Source organism: Cuculus canorus, chromosome 3, assembly GCF_017976375.1.
Source record: "Cuculus canorus isolate bCucCan1 chromosome 3, bCucCan1.pri, whole genome shotgun sequence".
NCBI lineage: Eukaryota > Metazoa > Chordata > Aves > Cuculiformes > Cuculidae > Cuculus > Cuculus canorus.
In genome coordinates, this window is record NC_071403.1 from 47,666,797 (window position 1) to 47,690,699 (window position 23,903).

The 23,903-nt window shown below is 42.5% G+C and overlaps 1 protein-coding gene across 11 annotated transcripts in view; it reads right to left on the reverse strand.

Moving 5' to 3' along the window:
• Positions 1-23,903, reverse strand: part of TULP4 (TUB like protein 4) — a 158,494-nt gene that overhangs the window by 8,659 nt on the left and 125,932 nt on the right. For all 11 annotated transcript variants that reach the window (XM_054061102.1, XM_054061103.1, XM_054061093.1 and 8 more), the window contains 7 exons: positions 15,628-15,852; positions 13,259-13,493; positions 12,620-12,764; positions 11,037-11,181; positions 9,632-9,725; positions 7,333-7,476; positions 1,334-3,924 (listed from right to left, as the gene is read on the reverse strand). In XM_054061102.1, coding sequence (XP_053917077.1) covers positions 1,334-3,924; positions 7,333-7,476; positions 9,632-9,725; positions 11,037-11,181; positions 12,620-12,764; positions 13,259-13,493; positions 15,628-15,852 — 3,579 coding nt within the window. The remainder of the gene's footprint in view (positions 1-1,333; positions 3,925-7,332; positions 7,477-9,631; positions 9,726-11,036; positions 11,182-12,619; positions 12,765-13,258; positions 13,494-15,627; positions 15,853-23,903) is intronic.

Here is a 23,903-nt window from a genome sequence, read left to right on the forward strand (position 1 = left end):
TGCGATATCAGAGTAAATTGAGCTCGAAAACACGCACTGGTGTAAGCAGATTGTCAACAATTACTTCAGCAGATGTGGGTTACACTAGCATCATCATGCTTCCTGCAGGAAAATACAGTTCTCTGCATTGGAGAGATCTTGTCATCAGCCCATTAGGAAAACAGATTTTGTTTTCAAAGAAAGGCACTTTCTGGGAAAGGGAATAACCAATCTCCCGACGCCAGCACTTCATAGCCAGTAAGCTGTACATTCTTGGTAGTTCTGTTTTCTTTTGCATAAACTTCACTAGCACATAATTACACTGAGAATGAATTAGCAAAGGGGCATCAGGAGCTGTTTGAAATGTAAAGCAAGCCTAGTCAGGTTGTTCATTGCTCTTCCGCAGGGAATATCTGAAGTTTGGCCTATTACTACTGCTCTTTCATTTGCTTCATCAAAAGCCCAGATCGTATTTGCTCTACAGAGAAGAGTCTTGAGCTAGAATGGAGGCTGTCTGTGCCTCAGACAAGTCAGGTTTTGTTCCCCCATCAACAAAAGCTACAGCTGGGTGATTTTGCACAACTGACCACTGGCATGCATACACAGGCATTTAACTGAAACAGAAGGGGGTATAAATAGCTCTGATCACTGCCTTTTTAATAAGTTGTTATAGATGAAAAAAACCCAAGAGACTACTACTGATCATACATGTTGGATATTTAAGACATATATATATGCACACATAATCTAACTTCCAAGTTGAAACAGAGGGAGTTAAAAGTCTTGATGTCTTTGATAAATCAAGTGACTTATAGAGAAGGGACAGCTGGACAAGGAAAGAAATATGTGTCTCCTGAGTTACAGTCCTGTGTCCTGGTAACACACGAAGGGAAATTATGGCATAGAGGGAACCTAACTGCCCATCCATTGTCTCTGCCTTAGCTATCTGCCGACTGGCTAACCTTTGTGGGCATGGCAAGAAGGGAGCGGTGTTCACTCAGCTGCCATCCACAACCACTGACAGCAAACACAGCTACTTCTGGGGAGATCTGTTGTGTTTATTACAAAACCCACCTACCCTCTGCATTGAGAGCCAGTGAGACTAAAGGAGGCCCTTACTCCCATGTCCAGCTGGATTAAGACCAAATATATTTACTTTAGAAGTGAACTTCACCCTTATTCTAAATCTGTACCTTTTACAGTTGGATTTTATCTACCACGTGGCAAAGCTTTTTCATGGAGCAGCTAACATGAGTGAGAGGCACTCGTAAATATGAGAGGCAGATCTTATTTCTGGCATGGCTTTCCCACTCCCTGCCCCGCATCCCAGCCCATGCATGCCACCCCCCCTCACCTGTCGTCCTTCCAGCTCAATCTGGAAGTTTTTTGCTGACTCCTGGGTCACCCGCCCTCCAAAGTCCAGCTGGTAGACTTGTGTTGCCTCGTTCCACAGCGGCTGCTTGTTGGCCATCACGTACACAAAGCCCTGGCTCCCCAACCTCCCGTCCTCCTTCTCACTTGCCTTCCGGCACTTGAATTCATCCAGCTCACTGGCTGTCCTCAAACTCCTTTTGGTTTTCCAACCCTTTTTGCTGCCCTGACTCTGGTTCATCAGTTCATCCCCGCTGATAAAAAGCTCTGGCTCACTCTCTGAACTGTCCTGAAACTCGTTTGTCTTGTTTAGCTTCTTGGACTTCAGCTGGTCTTTCTGGCTCTTGACTTTCTTCTTTTCCCTCCCCAGCCGAGGACTGGATATTAGTGAATTGAAGTCGGTCAGCGTCCTAGCCTCCTTTTTGACCTTTCCCTCAGTGATAGCCTGAACATTGCCTTCCTCGGCTCGACTATCCAGGCGCTTCCGGCTCTTCTTGCCAAATTTGTCCGTCCTTTGAGGAACGGGGCTTTCTGTCAAGGAGAGCACCTCCTGGAAGGTGTCTGCCGTTTCCACCATTACCTCTGTGCCCACATGGCCCTGCAGCTCTGCTGGTGGGGGAGAGATCACCGGCTTCTCCACCATGAGGAGCGGCTTGGGAGGCAATGTGCCCTGGGGGTTCTGTACAGGTGGGCAGGTGCTGTAGGAGCTCCATGGGTGCAAGGCAATCGGTGGCAGCTGTAAACTAGAGCAGGCGCTACTTCCCGGGTACATGGGTGGCAAAGGGCAATAAGAGAGGTTGGATGGATAACCTGGCTGAAGCACAACTGTAGGCTCCTGCTGTGCAAACTGCGTTGGGGCCAGAGCTTCTTTGGGGGAGCAGGGGGGCTGCATTCCCTGCAGGGGAGGGGCACTGTAGCTTCCTGGGTAAGGTACTCCAACCCCATAACTTGTCTGGAAAGTGGCAGTGGGACTGGTTGGAGACTTGGGGGAAACAAACGGCACTCGAGACATGTCCAGATGTTGAGTTTGACCAATGATGAGAGGAGTAGGTTTTAGAGAGTTGGGCACTGAGCTCTGCGATGTCCTTTCCTGAGGAACCCATATCTCTTCACTCACCATAGGGTCCCACTGGTATGGTGGTGGCCGTTTTACATTGAGGGCAGCCTCTGTCAAGGCCATGGGTACATGCCGTATTGATTTCTCCACCGGGCAGTGCTGAGAAAGGGCCTCATCCTCCGTGAAGGCGGAGTTGATATAATCCGCTCGGTCACGGGAATTGTCAGGTGGGCTCAGCAAGCTGTAGGAGGACTGGGATGCCAGAGGTGAAGTACTGACAGAGTGAGCGATGACGGAGCTGTGCTGTGAGCCACTCCCTGTGCTCAGATCAGGTCTCATGCCACCAATACTGGAAGTGCTGCTATTAGCGTTGGCACTACTGATGTTGCCCACACCACCACCAGCACTTACATTGCTGCTGCCACCGCTGCTGCTGCTGCATTGGCTGCAAGTGTACAAGGCGGTGGGTACTCTCTGCTGGTACTGCGCTGTCACAACGCTGCTCTTGGGTTTTGGGGGAAGTTGCAAGGTGGCTCTCTGACTGTCCACCAGCTGGGCCATTTTCAAGGCTGCCTCTCTGCTATTCCTCCGCAGAGTTGCATGAATGATACTGTTGTCCAGCCTCTGCGTGATGCTTCTGCCCTGGGACAGCTGGCTGGCGATGTCGGGGTAGGGCGGCGGGTCCCCAGTTGGGATGGAGTAACGGGGGACCGTGAGCCGGTTCAGGGTGGCACTGGTGCAGGGCTGCTGCATCTTCTTCTCAGCAGCGGTGATGCGTAAGGTAGCCGAGCTGCCCGGCCCTGGCAGGGTGTATGTGCTCTGGGCACAGAGCATCCTGGTGCGAGGCCGGCACACCTCCTCCACGTTCCCACTGCTGTCGAAGGTCGTTATCCGCTCGTACCCCAGGGGTGTCTGGTAGTGCCCTGCTGGGTAGAGGGAGAACTCCCCCTTTTTCAGGCAGAGATCGAGGGGCGGCTGCGGGGGAATGGGTGGAGGCGGTGGAGCAGCGGTTGGTGCGGCTGGGATGGTGCCAGGGTAGGGTGGCGGGGGGTTCATCTTGTTCAGCTGCAGCTCCTGGGTGGCTCCGAAGACGACAGCATCCCCTTCCACCAGCTGTGGCCCTGGCCGCGGGGCCTTGGCCTTGGGCGGTGGCTCGTGCTCACGGTCACCATGGTCCCGCAGGTCGGCCAAGGCAATGGTGGGGGGCATGGGGGGCGGCGGGGCGAGGGCAGGGGGTGCAGGGGGAGCACGGCTGAGCTCTGCCCCAGGCATCACCCCAGCTCCTGGACCAGGAAAGCGGCCTGGAGCCCCCGGGAAGGGCCCCACTCCCTCACTTCCTGCTTCCGATGGCGGATTGGCCAGCACATCCAGCTGCACGTTCTGGTTGGCCAGCAGTGACTGGACCAGACCGATGCTCTGCGTGGGCGACATGGCCTGGGCCGAGCTGTGGATGGGGGCGATGGGGATGTTGACGGTGCACGGCGGGCTGCTGGCTGGGGCGCCGGGGGCGCCGGGAACTGAAACAAACAACACAAACCATCACCAGCCGCCCCAGCCTCCCCTACCCACCACATGCAACGGTGATGGTGAGGCCAGTGCAGTGGGACTACCCCAGCCCCGATTCCCAAGGGGTGAGGGGCTACACGCCCTTACTGACTGCAAGGGTTGGGCAAGCGGCTGGGTAACAAACACTAATCATAGAATCATATTTAGCACTAAAAAAAGGGAATAGCACTAAAAATAGCACTAAGATAGGGAATTTTCCCAAAGCAGTATCTCACACACTTTGGGGTTTTCTTCAGCCCTTGGGTCGCTGAAAAAAGTTAAAGGGGAAAACTTCATGGCAATGTTTACCTAAAATTCAGAAATGGGTGGAGATCATTTTTTAAAGCTAGCTAGAAGAAAAAGCACCGCACGTGTTTTGTACACAGTCATTACACTTTATCTTTGACTTTTTAAACTACCTGCTGTCTCCGTGGACTTGCTTACTTGCTCTGCTGCGTTTGGATGGGCTGCTATCAGATCCCCAAATCAATGGTTCAGACATTAGTTTGCTTAAGTAAGCCAGCCTGTCTCCACTGATAACCATTGCACAACATCCATTTGTAACCACTGGTGATCAGCTTTTATGTATTTTTTGGGAGTGATGCTTCAGAGGTAGAATTCATAGCTTGCTCTCAGCCTACACTATGATTCCCATGGACTTTCACAGACCAAGGCATTTACCTGGTGTGTCAGAATTATTCACCCATCCGCCCATTTTAACTACTCCTACTCAAATCAAGAAAAGTCTTGCTGAATCAGGACTCGCTGTAGTTTTCAGGGAAGTTTTTTGGATAAGAAATACATCAACAAACAAAAGAAAAGAAAATCCATGCAGAGACCTGGTGGCTACCACCACCTCTTTTTTTTTTTTTTCTGTCCCTAGTCCTAGGATGACTAACTTGGCTTCTTGACTTCTTCTAAGGCAAAAAAAGTGGTGAGAGCAATGGCAACTACTACTGAAAAGCTGCAGCAAGGTAGGGAAATGAGGACACTGGAACCAAGTACAACTAAATAAATCAAGAAGGATCATAATATAATAATGAGGGATAAGCAAATACTATGTAACCCCTCTCCCCCAAGAATCTTGTACATTCTTTATTAGGTTTCCTGTATAAAAAAAAAAAAAACATGGAAAATAAGTGAGTTACACCAGCAGGTTTATGGGAGGAAAAAAAGAATACAGTAACACCCAGGGTCCTAGAGTCGTATCCAGGTGTTTAAGAGTGCCAAATTCTGTGAAGTTCTGTGATTTGCAAGATCAGATTGGGCAAGAGATCCATTAGGCAGACTCCTCCAGCCGCTGCCCAGTTCCTAATTAATTTCTAATTAAAATTCTAGTCATCTACCAATGCCCTATAATTATATTTTCAATAGCACTAGGCTTTTATCAGCATCAGTCACTAACGTGGTAGATGGAGAGATAGGTCTGTGGCTATGCCGGCAAATTTTTATGGTAGTTCTGTTCATTCCTTTAGAAGGCGTCTGACAGCTAAACTTAACCGACCCTAAGGAAGGTGGTTCTGTGAATTCCCCTGTCATGGGTATTATGTGCTTATCAAATAAAATCTCATTGATTACTGTGTTGTTTAATATCTGGGAGTGTTTAAATGCAATGTTTTTCTTCATTTCTCCAATGGGTTTTAATTGATTTGTTTGCATATTTTGCAAGTTAAATCAATTCACTGTCCATTTGCCTTTCCAAATCTTTACTGCCTACATTAAAAAGCACCTGTCCCAAAAGTACCCTGACTATTAATGTTCCGCTGCCAAAGAGCAGCTTTCTAGTATGCCTTCTTTTAATCTATCATGTAATCATTATTCACACCACAATATTTTTTACCATTTGTATATGGCACTTTTTTTCCTTTATATGCAGGCTTTAAGAAAAGATATTCCTAAAAATGTTTTTGAAGATTTAAGTAGCTTTGTTTTACTAAGTTAGAAATGCATTTTCAGAAGAGACTAGAAAGGAAAAAATGTGCAAGGAAGGCACCTAGTGAGGACACAGTAGCACAATTCTTTCATCAGCCTTCTCAAAGAGCTGTAACAAAGTTTTCTAACAAATTTGCCCTATGTGTGGGGAACACCACCCTATATTAAGTGGTGTTCACCAACCTGCAAGTCTGGGTACTTTTCAGCTCTTTAAATGATATTAAAGGAATTGATATTCCAGATAGAATCCAGTTTTCAGGTAGGGACACAAAATAATAGTAACATTTTTTTCTATTTAATTTTTGCATTACTTTCTGCCAGTTTGGATCAAGTTTCGTAACAGAAAATCTTCAGTGCTTCCTATGCAAATTATATATATGATCATCAATGTCTCTATTATTTTCTTTAGATCCTACAGGTGAATATCATGTAGATGGAAATCAGCCAAGCCAAGCCCCAAACCGTGAAAGAATGGGCTTCATTATAAGCACAAGAGTATTTCTTTAGACATCTAGAGGACAAGTCTGAAGCTTGGGTACCTCCAGCAGTCAAAACCTTGGTCTGAAAATATGAGAGTATTTCCATTTATTCAACAAATTCTAGCAAAAGCCTTTAATTTCTTTGCAGTGCTCACACACCTTTCTCGTTAAAGGGTACTGGCATGATGGCCACTCCCGTAGTTCTAAAAACCTGTGACCTGGGAACAGGAATACCTCACTGATATGAAAATTCTGAAAATGTATTAGAATCATTTATCTTCTTGTCTATTATTTGTTAATTTTATTAGGATGATATTTTTCTTTGATTGGAGGAGGTCTTTGATTGGACTTCCAGTCCTTTTATCTGCCTCATTCACATCACCTGCATGCAAGCCTTCCCTGCATTGCTTGAATCTTCTGCCACCTCACAACTCAATGAAACAAGAAAAGTCCTCCTGATCCCCCTTGTTTACAGACTACTTTACTATTGTAGACTTTCTGTAAGACATGGTATTGCTAAAAATCCAAATGGGATCCAAATCACTTCTCAAGGGGTAGCTGAGTTTTACAGGAACGTGGCCTTCAACCCAAGCTCCTAACAGCAGACTGCGCTTTGCTGCCAGCAGGTCACAAGAACGACCTTTTTGGGCTTCCAACATGTTACAATTCTGTCCTACAAAGATGCAGAATGCAAGGCTTCCATCTACAGAGAATTCTTAGCTAAATAAATAGACGACAACTAATTTTCCAATGAACTTGAAACTTAACAGCTCTATATGGATTATATTACCCACACATTTTATAAAACAGTGTCTGTAACACATAGTAGCCTTGGTCTAATTCAGTTCTACAAGTCCCTATCTGACTAAGGGATTTTGATTTATGTGTTTACCCGCAGGGCCTACGGACACAAGTGATCTGCCCTCTATCTGACTTAACCCATAATACGGCAGATCTCCTCCTCCTCACCTGGTAAATCATCTTCGTCTTCGCTGAAAACATTTGGATTAAAGACAGGCAGGTTAATGTAGTCCATTGAAATCTTCCGCACTTCTGGGAGATATATTGTCATTTGCCTGGGCTGAAGATGCAGCAAACTGGTTTTATATATCACTGGAGAAAGAATATAACAAAAATAACAAAAAAAGATCTGTTACACAAAGAGCATCTAAAGCTATGAAAGAATCAATTAAAAGCAGACAGAAGGGTAATGACTATTTTTATATAACTTATAAATGACCAAATACATGTATGTGCCATTCTCAGCCAAATCACTATGTAAACAGGACAAAAGGGACTGTTTCTTTCAGCTATTTCTCCTTAAATAGAAGCAGCATCTCTGTAGTTACATAATCTGTAGAAATAATGAATTACTTCATTGAGCGTTCATGTCTATTTTCAGGGAAGGAAAATAATTTTTCCATTCTACTTTTGGAAGTCTTCACCACAGGATGTTATGGACTTATATGAGCTTAAGGGAAAATTGGAAAGCTCTTAGGAAGGAAATTTGTTGAGTGTCACTACATGTAAAGAACTCCCTCCTGCCTCAGGAAGTCCTTGGGACCCAAACCATTGGAGACTGGGACAACATTTGAAGGAATTATCACCACACACATATACCCTTCCCTAAATATCTGTCCCTGATAATCAGAGAATTAGAATGACCTCTGGTCTGAACCAATAGGGTCGTTCTTACGCTATCTTTCAACAATGACTGGAAATGCACTTCAATGTCCTTCTTGTAGTCAGGGACCAAAACCAAACACAATATTCGAGGTGCAGCCTCACCAGTGCTGAGTACAGGGGCAGAATTACTTCTGTACTCCTGCTGGCCATTCTATTCCTGAAACAAGCCAGGACACTGTTGGCCTTCTTGGCCACCTGGATGCATTGCTGACTCATACACAGCCAGCTGTTGACCAATACCCCTTAGGTCCTCCCTGGTGGGGAGTTTTCCAGCCACTTGTTCCCAAGCCTCTAGCATTGCATGGGGTTGTTGTGGCCCAAGTGCAGCACCCGGTGCTTGGCCTTGTTGAATCTCATAGAATTAGCCTCGGCCCATTGATCAAGCCTGTCCAGATCCTTCTACAGGGTCTTCCTTCCCTTAGCCAGATCAACATTTCTGCCCACTCTGGTGTCATCTGTAAACTTACTGAGGCAGCACTCGATCGCCTCGTCCCGATCACCGATAAAGATATTAAACGGAACCTGCACAAACACTGAGCCCTGGGGAAACACTGCTTATTACCAGCTGCCAACTGGATTTAACTCCATTCACTACAACTCTCTGGGCATGGCCAGTTTTTTAACTCGGTGAAGAGTACACCTTTCCAAACCATGAGCAGCCAGTTTTTCCAGGAGAATGCTGTGGGAAACAGTGTCAAAGGCTTTACCAAAGTCTAGGTAGACAACATTCACAGGCTTTCCCTCATCTACTAAACAGGTCACCTTGTCATAGAAGAAGATGCTTTTGTTAAGCAGGACTTGCCTTTTCTAATCCCATATAGCCACAAAAGATATCTATTTAACTAATTCTGCATTATATATAACTATAATGCAACACAGAAAAACACAAACTTTCCAAAGAGCTCATAAGACTCCTATATTTGCATTAATATTTCAGTTCAGTTCTGCTAGGTCATATCCTGTTCTTTACTTAGCCTTCTTTCTTTTGACAGGACTATCTAGGAAGAAATGGCTTATACAGAATAAGGTCAAGAGACAAGACAACTGCTACTTTTAATGAAGGCTAACAACTTTCTGATGCTCCAGTAAAAGAACCATATAATAAGGTCATGCACTAACTTGGGTATCTTGAGCATGGTGCTCTAAGAGCCTTTTAAATATTATTTTGGTATAATTAGTAGACGAATTACTATAAAAATCTGATTTTTAAAAATATTTCTATTACAGTTACTTAAACCCTGCAATTTTTACAGTACTTTTGCAAAAATTTTCTTTATTCATTTGGGTTTTGTTCAAATAAAACTGTAAAAATAAACGTCTGGGCTTGACTGTTAATGAATCTTTTTAGTACAGCTGATGCTTTCAACACCTTATCGATAATTCCGTTATTGTACTTACAGATTTTAATCTCTTTTAGTAACAGTGAATTTCGTAAAATCTAATTCCTATTGTCCACAGAAAATAAGTGCTTTGTTAAAGAAGCCTTTTGATGACTTAGAACGAATCACGTGGCTTAAGTTTGTTTTTTGTTCAAAAGAATGTGACATACAAAAAAAAAAAAATCAATAGAGTTTACTTTTACCTGCACCAAGGTTAGTTGGTAGGAAAGCAGCCAAACCCACAATTTTAAACTTCGTTCCCCAGATATTAGATGTGACCTGAGCAAGGTAGTTGTGCTGCAAAGCAAGAAAAAAAGATCATTTTCACCTAATAAAATCTCTACCAAGCTCTAATAAAAACCTGCAGAGTAACCAAGCTATTGCAAGTGATAATACCCTTTCAGCTTCTCTTGTTTTTATTTTATTGAAACAGCCTAATGTGCCTATGTAGCAACTATTATATCGAGTCATTAAGAATTCTCATTGCGATAGTTGAACACCATCAGATATTAAGTTTACAACAGCCACATAAGCTGAATACAACTGCTGAAGAACTAAACAACATGATGAGAATAGGCCTCTTTTCAGATGCTTGCTTCTCCTGCACAACTAGAGTGCGGCTATTCTGTATTTCAGAAGGTAATATGCTTACAAATCATTATAGAAAATAAATGAGACAGAAATTAATTACTCATAACGATCAACATTTTTCCTGGAGCTTCCAAAGCAGCTTCCCAAACAACTGCTTCCATGGTGATCAAATTATAGGTCTGAAAGACCACGAGATTTTCGTAAAGGCCAAGAGTTACACTGTCAATATCAGGAGCAGAATCTGCTCTACTCAACAGACTTTTAGTCCTGTCTACTGCTGCTGGGTAAGTGATCTAGAATGTTTCAAAATTAAGGAAAAAGTGAAATAACAAAGCAGAAAAAAAAAACCAACTCAAAAGAAACGAAACAAAATTAAAAGAATGAAGGCTGCTATTAACAAAATATGAACCCTAGACAGCTATAGAGCCTGCTATATTTCATTTAACCACAAGACATGAACACCACAAAGAGCACGAAGTGCTAGTTCCTTCCTTCCAATTAATGCTGTTCCATGTTCCTGATCTAGTGGATGATGCCCCTGCTCATTGCAGGGGGGTTGGACTAGATGACCTTTATAGGTCCCTTCCAACCCAAACTATTCTTTGATTCAATGTATTATGATACAGAGAATGTGTGACCCTCTGAAGCAAGCATTTCTTTATCTCTGCAATTCCTAGCAAGTAGAGAACTGTGGTGGCATTAGGACAGCTCTGAAACTGAATAAGAAGCATTTTCATATACACTTTCAAATAGCTACCACCTAGAATAAAACTTCTCACATCGATTCACATTGACAGAAGTTACTGGTGCCAGGATTTATCAAACAATGCCCGATACTCCATTGACACTTTCAAACACTAAAATTGAACTGGAAGATGCAACTCTCTAGTAGTTCCATCTATTTACTGTAATTAAATGAACAAAAAATTACTGGTGATCACGGGATCTATATCACAACTTGCTGCCTCTGGAAGGAGATGCATTTGAACTCAAGTTTGGTAACAACGTGCGTAATACCTGAGTAATATCTTCTAAAGGAAACTCTCTTCGGTTTAGGCTTGGTGAACCAATAGAAGGTTTCCTTATTGGTAACCTTGGCGATCTTGATATCTCCTGTGCAGCTCGTGACATCTTTGGAGATTTGCGAGCTTCTATATTGATTCTGATACAAAACAACAATAGCATCATCAATGGGCATCAAAATTTGTGTCTCTGAATGTAAGGAAGTCATCAAGGTAAGTGATATGATGTCCTCTAAGTGATTAATAAGGACTGTAGTTTACAGGACAGAGAGTTACAGGTCAAATTATAAAGATATATAAGGCCTGACACACTTGCAGTAACTCTGGCTGGATGCTTTCGGAGTCATTCAATAAAGCTTACAGCACTTCTCTCAGATACAATATACCCTCCACTAAACCACAACAAGGTGTAGGACTGAGCTATTATAGTTCAGCTACACAGACTTTGAGCAAAACCTCAAGAAATGGAAACAGGACGCATCAGCTGGCAGATCTCTACATTAGTACAGCAAACCAAGGCTCCACAAACTTCATTGGCGCTCTTACTCTAAGCCAGAAGTTATTCCAGCTATACAAAAGAGGTCATGAATAAAAGAGCAAGCACCTGAAAAAGCTCACTGGTAGAAAAGATAATGAGCAAAAGTTACGTTTCAGAAGCATGCTCTTAGAAAACCAAGGATGCAAGATAGTTGTTTTTCCTATGCCATTTCAGTTTTGGGCTGAGGAACTGATGGTTCTTTCATCAAACACTTCCGAAGTAAAACTTTGGTATTTCACACTTTATGCTCATGCATAAAGGGATGCATTTACTTTGCCTCATACTAGGAGAAGCTACCAATATCAATATAGCAGGTCTTTGGAAAAGTGTCAGCTGTATCTATAAGTCATCAGGGCCTCAAACCCATAACATGAACCTGGCAGATAGATGTCAGTGCCAATGAGAAGGATGACAGACATCAGGGGGACTTTGTGCAGGTGTAGGGGTCTGTCTACATACATAATGAATATAATTAAGACCTGGTAGGAAAGAAACCATATGAATAGTAAACTTATTTTTCATATTCTTACAGAAGCTCCTCAACCTAGTGTTTAGGAGGATATGTTTGTTGAGAGTCCCTTGAAAGATCACCACAGCAGCAGTGCCACCTATGCACAGATTTCGGAATGTGAAAATACCACTGAGTAAATAAAAGCTTTAACTAGACCAGGGACCCTAAGCACAGACGAGGCAAAACCAGAGATTGTCTGAAGGACAAAATATATCTTGTGGTGGCAAGAGTTTACCTGTGGCAGAGGGAGAGTTCTTTCTGTGGGACTGCTTGGGGAGAAGTAGTGCCCTATTGTTTCCCATTACCTTTTACCCCAGAACCTTCCCCAAAGTCTACCTCGATGTCAGTCCCTGAGATCATCCCAGAACTACACACTGTAGAAGACCCCACTTCTCCAGAAGACTCCTCTGTGCCCAAAAGAGTTTGCTTTCAATTTTGAGTGGAGAGGAGGAGGAAGGGGAGGCAGAGGAAGAGGAAGGGGGAAGGGAAAAACCTAATGTAAGAGAAGAACTATCCAAGAAATGGTTACCTGGGGAGTTTGGGTGATTTGCTAGCTCGACTGATTTTGGGCGATTTCTTTGCTGCCCAATCATCACTTAGTTCAATATCACTGGAGTCGGAGCAATTGCAGCTGTCAATTACTGTGGAAATCAAGCTGTTCCCATAGATTTCATCTGTCAAGAGAGACCCCAGAAAATGTAAGCACTGCTTTGGAAAACTTATATCAGCTACAGCTAGCAATCATCAGAAGCATAAATCTGATCCACAGGCGGCAGCTGAGATAAAACTATGCAGAGCTAATTAACTGTTCTTCACCTTGCCTAGTATAAACTCCAAATTTCCAATGGTTCAAACTCAAGTGAACACAACTCGGAGGGGTTAACAGCATTCAACCGACTTAAAAATTGAGACTAAAGAACATCTTATGTTAATCAGCAATCTATTCCCCACTATCCAAAATACAAAACACTCCTTTTTTTAAAACAGAAGACAGCATAATATCATAGGCTTGAGGCTAGGTTATCCTAGAGACTTTTTCACATCAGAGAAAAAATAATCAGATGCCACCTTCCATGTTGCATATGTAGATTGTCTTTAACTATTGATGAATTAATATCCACAGTCTTTCTATATAGTCATTTTACAGAGAGCAACAATTCTATTCTACCTGCTTTTCCATCTGTTTTAGGATCCATGATGACAAACTCTGGCCGCAACTTGCTGATACGACGTCCTTTCAGGATAGGCACCAGTCCCCCAAGGTATTCCAGGTACAAAGTATAACATGGACCACCAACTTCTGGGTCATCTTCTGTCCGCTTCATCGTGCAGTGAAGCCGTTCATTACCAGCTGTTGGGTAGCTGACAAAATCTCTCATATTGTTTGGGTCTGGGATAGGAGGCTTAATTAAACGAAGGAAGGAAAGAGAAAGTTTCCTATAGGTTATTAGTTTTTTTCCTGTGGTGACTTAATCTCAAAACAACTAATCGAATTTGAATCCAGATCTAGCTTGGCAGGTCAAAATTAGTACAGGTTACTGTGTGAGTTATGCAGAGTGGCTGTGTATTATTTAGTTAGGTCAAAGCCAGCTGTAAACAGAAAACTAAAACTAGTTACATCAAAGAGGAAGGCTGGGCCTGTGGTTAGAGCACTGAATTAAACAGCAAACCTGTATTCAAGCCCCAGCTCTATCACAAATTTCTAACTTCGGTAATGTTCTCTCGGAATACCTTGTCTCTTGCTGGCCCTCCAAGTGAACTTGGCCACTCAGGTTCCCATTCCTGGTTAGTACTAGCATATGCTATGCCACAATGCTACAATGCTGTCAGCTCTGGAAGAAGCTTGTACCTCTTACATCACTTCCAGGCGCGTGACCCATCTTTGCTGAGGGTCTATTTGTGTGCAATGTAGAGAAATACGAGCAGAAATCTCAGAGTGGGTTACTTTGCCCTGCTTGCCAGTACGCTGCGTTAATCTGTGAAGAGCTCAGTCCTGAAACAGGTGGCCTGCTTTTGTCTAGGACAATATAGCCTGTGTGACACAAATACTACAAATGTGTCTATGTCAACACAGTTTCTGTCAAAATTAAAACACATGAGAAAAAAGTAGGGGGGAGAAAAAAGACTCTTTAACTTGGCAATATGGACATGGCCTAAGGAGGGATCTATAATGAGGCCCTCAAGATGGAGGGAGAAGAGGAATGTATGCAGGAAAGAGGGTACCTTGCCAGGCACTGGAAGCATGGCTGATAATGGAGGTGGGAGTATGTGGCTGGAGGAGAGCCAGGGTAAACTATACAGCAATGCTGAGGAGGCTCCGGAAACACTCATGAAACAGCAGGGGCACGTGGCTTCTGGAAGCCCTGCTTCAGCCTCTGAGCTACGCAGCCCCACAAATGCTGCCCACTGGGCATCCCCTCTAGGAGGTGACAGAAGGGTTGTTGGCAATGGTGTGTCCCTGTGCCAGCCCTGCGCCCCTGATCCTCAGCATTGCTCTCAGCCCTGCTGCAGCCAATAGCTGCCTTCATCTCATCCCTTCCCCTTCCTTGCCTTCCGTAACAGCCAAGTGTCACTGAAGCTCTAGAGAGCTGCAGGGGTGGCTCTGCGACAACATGGAAAGCATCCTGGGGAGACAGAAGCATGCTAGGAAGAACTGAGACTCACTGGTCTGTTAAATGCATCTTTGGAGATTGAGGAGTTATGGTTACAGCAAGGCATTTATTCTTCTCTGGCAAATGAAATGTTTTACAGTTGCACAAATTGCCCTGATTAGCAGCACCCAAATGGAACAGGCATAATTTGTCCTCATTTAAGCTAGGCCAACTCCACTGACTTCAAATTAGATGTTCTAGCAGGTTTAAACAAGGACCCAAAACCAACTCAAGAGAATGCTTTAACACATACACAAAAAGTACTTAACACAAAAATGTATGTTTGAACGTAGGGCATTTACCAACTAATGCTCTGGCTTATAGGTTGTGATAAAGAGTCTGGAAATTCTGAGATGTAACCATGAAACAAAGGCGCTGAGCAGATGACTCTGCTTGTGGTACAGGAAAGGGCATATGATCTGGTTCATTCGCAGAGCACAATCGGAGCAGTAAGGTTAGCACAACTCATTGTCGGTAGAAATATCTGGGCAGCCAAAGGTCTTAAGTATAGCTTTCCTGTCAATATAAGGACTCATGTAACTAGTAGGGAGGCAAAAGTTTTGCCCCTATGAATCTCTCCTATAATTGTGATACAGCATTATGATCAGCATGAGGTTCGTCAGAGGTCTCTGGGAGTCACCAGCGTATTGTACCCCATGGAATAACGCAAAACAGCATGTGTGAGTTCTCTTTTCAGATATTAGCAGCAAATGGATCACTAGTCTCTTGAAGAGGACAGTAATGACCCTTAATAAGGCTTTTATAATTATTATAAACATAATTAGAATAGATAAAGTATCTTATCTGTTGCCACTTAAGAGGAGCACGGAGGGGGGAAATCAAGCAACCCTTTCCTCTTCCTCACACACAGTTTCTTTCCTTTTACCTTGATTGTTGGTATAAAGGCAGTGGTGAGGTATGAGCAGAGCCGAGGGGGCAGGGTCAGTTTGCTGATATCCTTGTCATCCCGCAGACAGCTAGCAATGGTCTGCTGGCACAGCAGCTGCAGACTGGAGACCCTGTGCTCAACTCTGACAACGTATAATGCAGGTCCAGAAGCCATCAGCAGGCGCGAATCCCTGTGACCCCAACAGATTGAGATGATGGGACGCTGCATGGAGAGCAAAAGGATACAACTTTAAAAGATCGTGTACTTTCTCCAAGACAGTTGCACAGCAAGTGATTGCAGGAAATCAGCACCGATCATGTTATCCTAAGTCTTCCAGAAACTTAGAAGTACCAACTATTGCCTATAAAATGGAAGAAGGTGAACATTTGAAATTATCTGTTGTAGTAGTCGATGTTTATACAGTACTTTTTACTCTCAAGTCTTAAAGCTCTCCACACAAAGAACTGTCTACCAAATTCATTACCTAGACACAGTCAGTGACTTTAGAGTCACACCGTGTTAAAAAGCAGGATCTTTTCATGCCCTAACGAGATAATTTCTTCAGTCGTTTAATCAATCCTCATCCACTGGCAACGGCTCACATTTTACAACTGAAAAGGTAAATTATATGCCCAAAGATGCTGCCTTGTACTGAGTTTTCTGCTGCACAGTGCCTCTTTTGAGCTATTCCCAGAGAAAGCAAACTGTGAAAGAGCACCACGAACAAAATGCAGAATGGCCTTTTGTCTTCTGCTTTTCTACACTCACAAACGTGTAAATTCATGACAGTAAAACCATAAAGAGTCGGGGGTGACTGGTTCCAAGTCTGAGAGCATGGAGCAGAATAACAATAAACAACTCAAACGCTGTTCTGGACATTACTCCCTGCTGCACGAACATTAAGAACTTATGTGAAAATACCGAGCTGTGCTTGCAAGAAGTTCTACTAAACTCTCTCCTAAACTCCATCTTTCCATGTGAAGCACCAGCCTATTGTGACCTCTTACAACCCTATCACTATTACTTTTGCTCTTCATGAATGTTAGCTACATCCACCCGTCATCTCTTGCTTCCTGCATTACAAAGCGTCTGTATTTGCACATGTATACATACTGTATGGAATTTCAATCCCATAGCTGCTATCTCTATACAAAGAAACAACACAAGGTAAAGAAGAAACTATCACTCCATGAAGAATACTGTGCAGCTGATGCCATAATCAGTGAACTACAAAAGGTCTGCTCCTTCCTGTGATGGGCCCCCTCTTTTTCACAATCTAAGACACTCCAAAGTTTAAGCAAATAGGTTTTTCTTATAAACGATGAACTGAATTTACTGAAAGGTCAGAATCTCTTTGGAATACCTTTGTTCTTCACAAGATGCAGCAAACAAGAATGAACTATAGGGAAGATAAGAGTCAACACATCATCAATAGTAACTTTTACCCAGACCTTTCTAGTAATACGGTACCCAGATACCTAGGTTAGATCAGCCCAGAATTTACTAATCTAGTCTGGGGAAAAATCTTCCCCTTCAGTTACAAATTCAAGACGCTTAAAGGGGAGAAACTGGGACAATATGTTTTTATGTGAATGATACAAAGCAAAATGCAGCTGCACAGCACTAGATCAATGTCTATCATCAAGATAAAGGGTTGGATCAATCAACTGCTTTAGAGAAAAGATCTTACCTGCTTTGTCATCTTATTCTAGATTTAAATTTCAAGGAAAACATTGGTTTTAAAGTGGGAGGAATAAAGAAGCTTCACTTTCGTTACATCTAGGCACCACCACACACACACAAACTTCCACGGAGGCACAAAGCTTCAGGCTGACTGATATGCAAATAGAAAGCAGCAACACGTGAACCTTGTGATTTTCACTGTAATTGCTAAAGGCACTTTGTAGTGGAGAACTTCAAAAGAATTCAGAAATCCTTTGTGTATCATCAATAACTATTATATAGCTTGTCATAAGCATATCTGTGGAACATAGCCTTAAAGTTAATGAGAGATCACACGAGGTACCCCTTACTGATTGGTATTTTCATGACTTGAGAGTGTGGCTCAGTCCTCACACTGTCTGGCAGTAATAAGACTGTTCAAGCTGATTGCAAAATAAGTGCCATTGAAAAGGCACTGACACAACTCAGCTAATGAAACCCTGCACCGGCAGAACTATCTGCCTGAGCATTACTGTGGGACCCAAACCACATCCTTCTGTTCACCTTGCACCAACTAAAGCTTACCTATAAATATGGTAAAGGAACAAACAAGTACGTGACTTCATACGTAAATGTTTATTTACTGGACAGAGTCTAATGCCAGAAGAAAAGTCCAATATCCCAGCTATCGGAATCCACTACCCCACACTCAGATAGCCCTACCACGAAGTCTAGTATTGCAGCTATTATAACCCAATACATCACACCCAGACAGGGTTCTGTTCATCCACGTACAGTCAAATGAAACCACTTTTCTCCTCAGTTTACCACTGCATGCAGAGAACAGCAGAGATGCAGACAGCACCAGTGCAAGAACCTCTGCAACCTTACGTGTATTACCAAGGAACAGGCTTTTTGTATGTTCTGAAATGCTAGGTGGGACACAGCACTGTGGAGCTGGGGAAGACTAGAAAGTCAGAAGTCAAAAGACACTGCCTCATTGTGTGATTTCACCACAGTTTCCCAACACGTTGCCACAGTTCAGCCACCTTCTAAACCTCTGAAGGTCTTATTCCCTTGCATCCTGTAGTGTAATTTAAAGCAAACAATGTGAGTGCGTGTCTAAACGCGCACCCCCCCTCCATGTTGTACTGTTTGTAAATGATGTCATTTCTACTCTTCCATTCATACATTTAGTCTCCCCTCGCATGTGTTTGTGTTAATATTTTCAATCTTGTCGAAGAATGCTCGTACCATAGTGGTTTGTCTTTGCTCGCTGACTCCCCTGACACACCTTGGCTTCCTCTTCTGTGGAATGGTCAGCCCCTGGTGCAGCTCAAGCCTAATATCCAGTAACTCTTCATTTATGATGAAGGGTTAAGATTTAAGATGCACTTTGGGGAAAATCACAGACTTGGAGAAATAAAAGATCACCCAAATGCCAGATCTGACCTGACCTTTAAATGTACTGCTCCAATAATATTTTTCAATAACTATGCTTCCCACTCCTTCACTTGAAGGACAAGGATGTGAATCAATTACTGCAGTAAGTCAGTTATGAGCCGGCCACAGTCTTTCTTCCAAACGCCGCTGAGAAAAAAAAAAATGAACTCCAACATCCAGTGCAAATTATTGCTCCTTTCTTTGCATTGTTTTACCAAAAAAAAGGAGAAGAATTGTCGATACCCATATTGCACCTGTTAGAAAATAAATAAGCAGATTCTAGCATAAATTAAAATTATTTTCCATGTTTGCACACTTGTTTGTTTCTGCTAGAACAAGGAAATGCAACTACAAATTTAATGCTTAATAATAATTTCTAATCTCACTTTGCACATAAAAATCCCATCAGGTCTTCAGAAATCTCAGCACAAAGCGTAAATACCTGAATGAATTTCAGAGTTTAAATACAAACAATTATACATATGAAGCAATTGGCGAAATGGCAAAAAAATGAGATGTTTTATCAGGAGAAATACTGACTGAAAACACACCTCAAATAATGGCCAACAAGGAACTCTTTTGCCATTTTTTTCAGAGTGGGCTTGAAAGCCAGCAACATCTACTCAAATCTGTATCCTCAGCTAGGATGTCAACTTCCTTTAGAAAAGCACGTGGGAATGGATATTATGCTTATGCTCTGTGACTGCTCCTGGTAAGTCACTCATCTGTCTCTCTTACAGGAAAGAACATAATTTATAAACCTTTCATTGCTTGTATGCAGTTCAGTCAATGAAAACACTGTTCAAGCCGATTCTTGCTGCCTTCCTTGAGCTCAGAAATCCTAAGCCGTGGGGCTTGCCTGCTTCTTGCACTGATCCCTTGTCTGCTGGCACTAGGAGTCCCCCTAGTAATGAAATAAAAACGTTATTCCAGGGCAGAAAGTCCAGTAACAAGCAGGATTTTTCTCAGGAGAAAGAACTCAACTACAAAATAGCATCTAGTGAATGGTATGTGTAAGCAAAACTGACAAACGCCTGCTTTCTCTCACTTTAAACTGCTGATGTGGAGGCTACATTTTTCCCTCCGCTTTTCTCAGACAGAAGCTGGAAGGTGCAACAGCTGCAGTGCCCACCCGGCTCCTGTGAATTGTGTGTGCACACCTTTGTACTGTCACAGCATTCATGGATGGCTGCTGCACAGTCATGGCTTCATCCTTCTGTGCCCCTTGTTTACAGCAGGAATAAGACTAACTAGTAAACATTGATGGTGATAAAAGCAATAAAGATTATGACGTGGTCAGAAACTACCCTACTGTGGCTTTATGAGATTCTTCATGCAGCAAACTCTTATTTGATTTGCAGATGTTCCTTAAAACCTGTTTCTACAGTAATGTATTATATTTTTCTAGATTTCAATACAACTATGAGATTTCATTTTAGCAGAATGAGTCTTTGCTTAGACAAATGTCTCCACTTTCCAGTCCTGATCATGACCCATTTCTGCAGCAGTCAAGGGATGATCTTAAGACCCACATGTAAAATATCAAGCTCCTTATTGATATCCCAAGTTTCACCAGCTAGTTCTAAACTGTTGCTTTTCTTTCTCTTTCTGTGAGAAAACAAACTCTTCTTGAAGCTTTGTTGTCATCCAATAACAACCAAATAGGATTAATTTCAGGCAATATAAATCAAAAGCAATGTCAATTCAGAAGCAAACCTGAACACTCTATGTGAAATAAATAAAGACAAAGTAAGCAAGGTAAGCTCAGCTGAGTAACATAAAAGGTGGCTTCTTCTCTCAAAGCCTTTTGATCCCAATTTAACCTAAAATTGCACTCTTTTTCTCAGGCCTTAGTAAAACAGCTTTTACACAATTACCAGGTTTCTGCAGAATCACATAATCTTAAATTTATCCATTCTGATGCCGGGATGTTTCCAGTTAAAGAAGCAGCCCGTGAAATGGTGTGAAGGCTGCTGCTAACAGCACCAGATTTAGAGCAAGTGGGCCTTCATCTCAAAGACTCCTGCAAACCTCTCACATAAAGATTTAGCCTTTGGTACATCACTTTGTATTAGCATTTAAAAATATTACACTGATAAAAATGTGATTACAGTTTTTCTGCACCTAATCTTCTTGGCTATACTGCTGATTCTGGAACATACAGGGCTCAGTTCACTCTTATCCCTCTTCACTGTACTTGAGGTTTAATCTGTTCTTACACCTGTTATACAGTCGTACAAAATTATAAGATAATGTAAATTTACACTAGGATTATAGGTGTATAAAAGAGATCAGCATCAGGGTTTCTAAATCCACATTCTTGTTCCCTGGTCCTGTCTAGGACATATAGGAAAGAAAATTATAAAAAGCGAAGAACAAATCAAAATATAAGCCACAGTTTTGAACCATCAGACAGAATAATTTCACAGGTTTGGTAAAGACAGTAGTTAGAATCACAGAATGGGTTGGAAGGGATCTTAAAGATCATTCAGATCCAACCTCCCTGCCATGGGCAGAGACAGCTCCCACCAGACCAGGCTGCCCAAGGCCCCATTCAACCTGGCCTTGAACACCTCCAGGGATGGGGCAGCCACAGCTTCCCTGGGCAACCTGTGCCAGGGCCTCACCACTCTCACAGTGAAGAATTTCCTCCTTATGTCTAGTCTAAATCTGCCTCCCTCCAGTTTATACCCATTGCCCCCAGTCCTATCACTACAAGCCTTTGTAAACAGCCCCTCTCCAGCTTCCTGTAGTCCCTTCAGGTACTGGAAGGCCACAACAAGGTCTCCTCCGAGCCTTCTCTTCTCCAGGCTGAACAACCCCAACTCTCTCATCCTGTCAGTTCAGTAATTTTAAAGTGATCCTGGAGAAGAATTCTGTGCTTAATATTCAAATAGGAAGATATGAAGGAGCTCAGAAGAGAGTTATAAACAGCAGGCATGGTTAGCTGATATAATAAAGACCAGTCTGCACATCAGATGAGAAATTTTGAAATGACAGAACTGGGTTGCAGCATTTCCAGTAAACAATTTTAACAAGACTCTAAAACGGTCTTAAATGAGTTGATTATTCTCATCCCTGCTTGAAGCCAGGGAAAGGTTATAGAGATTTAAAAAATAATGTAAAAAATTAACATTCTTCCAGTAAAAAAATTATAAGCACCAAGGAAGCCTGCTGTTGCAATCACGGTTTTAGATTTTGAAAGAGTAGGACCATGAAAAAACTGCCAGCTAAAAGAACTGGACGTATTTTTTGTTCAGCAGGTTGGTGTTCATGTACACAAGGGCAAGCATACCAAGAGCTAAGTTTAACAGAAAATGATAATATATTTTTGAGTAGCTATCAGCTCATCAACAACCTTTAAGATATGCTGTTTATTTATAAAATAAATAAGATATGCTCTTCATTTACAAAATCAAGTCTTTGAAGTCCCATTACGGACCTGATCTTCTTACAACCACTTCCAGTAAGATAAAGGTCTGCTGTGCATTTCTGAAGTCCCTTCTGAATTTTTTTCATCATTCTTTCAAGGTTCAAAGCAGTTTGATTCCGTGTAGTAGAAGTTAAACATTTGTCCAACCCATACTGATGCCTTTTTAGCTCTTTCCACCACATTCTGCAAATATATTCTTGCAGCATATCAGAGTGACAGGCTGAAGCCCCAGAGCAGGGAACAAGGGAGACTGTTACTCTAACCGTATCACCGTGTTTATAAACATTATTTTTCATGCAAAACTACTCGTACATTTGGATACTTCTAAACAAGTGTGATTTCCCTTTCTAGGGCTTTATAGTCACATATTTGCTTGCTCCAAAAGAAACAGTTTTAGCAGAACAGTTCGAGACCAGGAAATCATTTTCTTTTCTCCAACTCTTTTCTTCAATAATCAGATGTGAAATCCCATTAGAAGGCTGACTGTCATGATACAGAAAACTAATGAATCTACTCTGATGAATCTGTCATCAGACAAATTAGAGAGACCACTGACTCACTGTCATCTTTGCATATACACCTTTAGAGCAGAGACCCAGAATAACATTAGTTACTAGCAGGTTTTTTTTCAACAGCAGTTTTTATCTAGTTTTGTTAGTAAACCAAATACTTAGCGACGTTCTAGCATACCTGTCACTTAGCTGGTAACACCATTAGACTAGCATTCAAATACATAGAATCGTAAAATCCATGTGAGCAGATACAGGTGTCTTTTCTGAAAAAACCCTCACTTCCTCCTGCAGTTGAGTAAATGTAAATTTAAATGCACTAAATAAAGAGAATAAACACTGACTAAAGAGAGAAGAGGCATGGCTCTAATTTTAGGCAGGTTTATGCATACAGTTTTTAAAATAAACATAAATACATCAGTTTGAATGTTATTTTCACCCTGGTTTCCTACGGAAATAGGACTCCATGTCTATGTTATTAATTGTTGGTTGCCACCTCCCCATCCTTCACTTCAAACATGGTTTACAACTTCTGAAGCTGTTGGCTTTTAATCTCAATCACTGAATGGCTTGGGTTGGAAAGGGCCTTAAAGACCATCCAGTTCTATCCCCTGGCTCCCATGGGCAGGGATACCTTCCACTACAACAGGTTGCTCAAAACCCCATCCATTCCTGCCCAGGGATGAGGCATCCACGATTATTCTGGGCAACCTGTGCCAGTGTCTCACCGCATTCACAGTAAAAACTTCTTCCTAATATTTAATCTAAATCTCCTCTCTTTTAGCTTAAAATTGTTATGCATTGTCCTATCACTGTGCTCCCTGATAAAGACCCCCTCTCCCCAGCTTTCCCGTAGGCCCTCTTCAAGTACTGGAAGGCTGCCATAAGATCTTCCCAGAGCCTTCTCTTCTCTAGGCTAAACAAGTCCGACTCTCTCAGCCTGTCCTTGTATGGAAGGTGATCCAGCCCTCAGATCATCTCTGTGGCCCTCCTCCTGACTCGCTCCAACAGATGATATTAAAATGCTGCAATTTCAGTGAAAATTAGCAGCTGTAAAGAGCAGAGAGGCTCGTGTTAACATTTTCACTAGGAGAAATATGGTAGTATGAACTCGGTGGTTACCTGTTCAGTATGACCTGTCAGTTGTCCTTTAAATAATCATAAAATGGTAGAATAATTAGCCTTCATGACAGTCACAATACGTACTTTCTCCCAACTGACTAAAT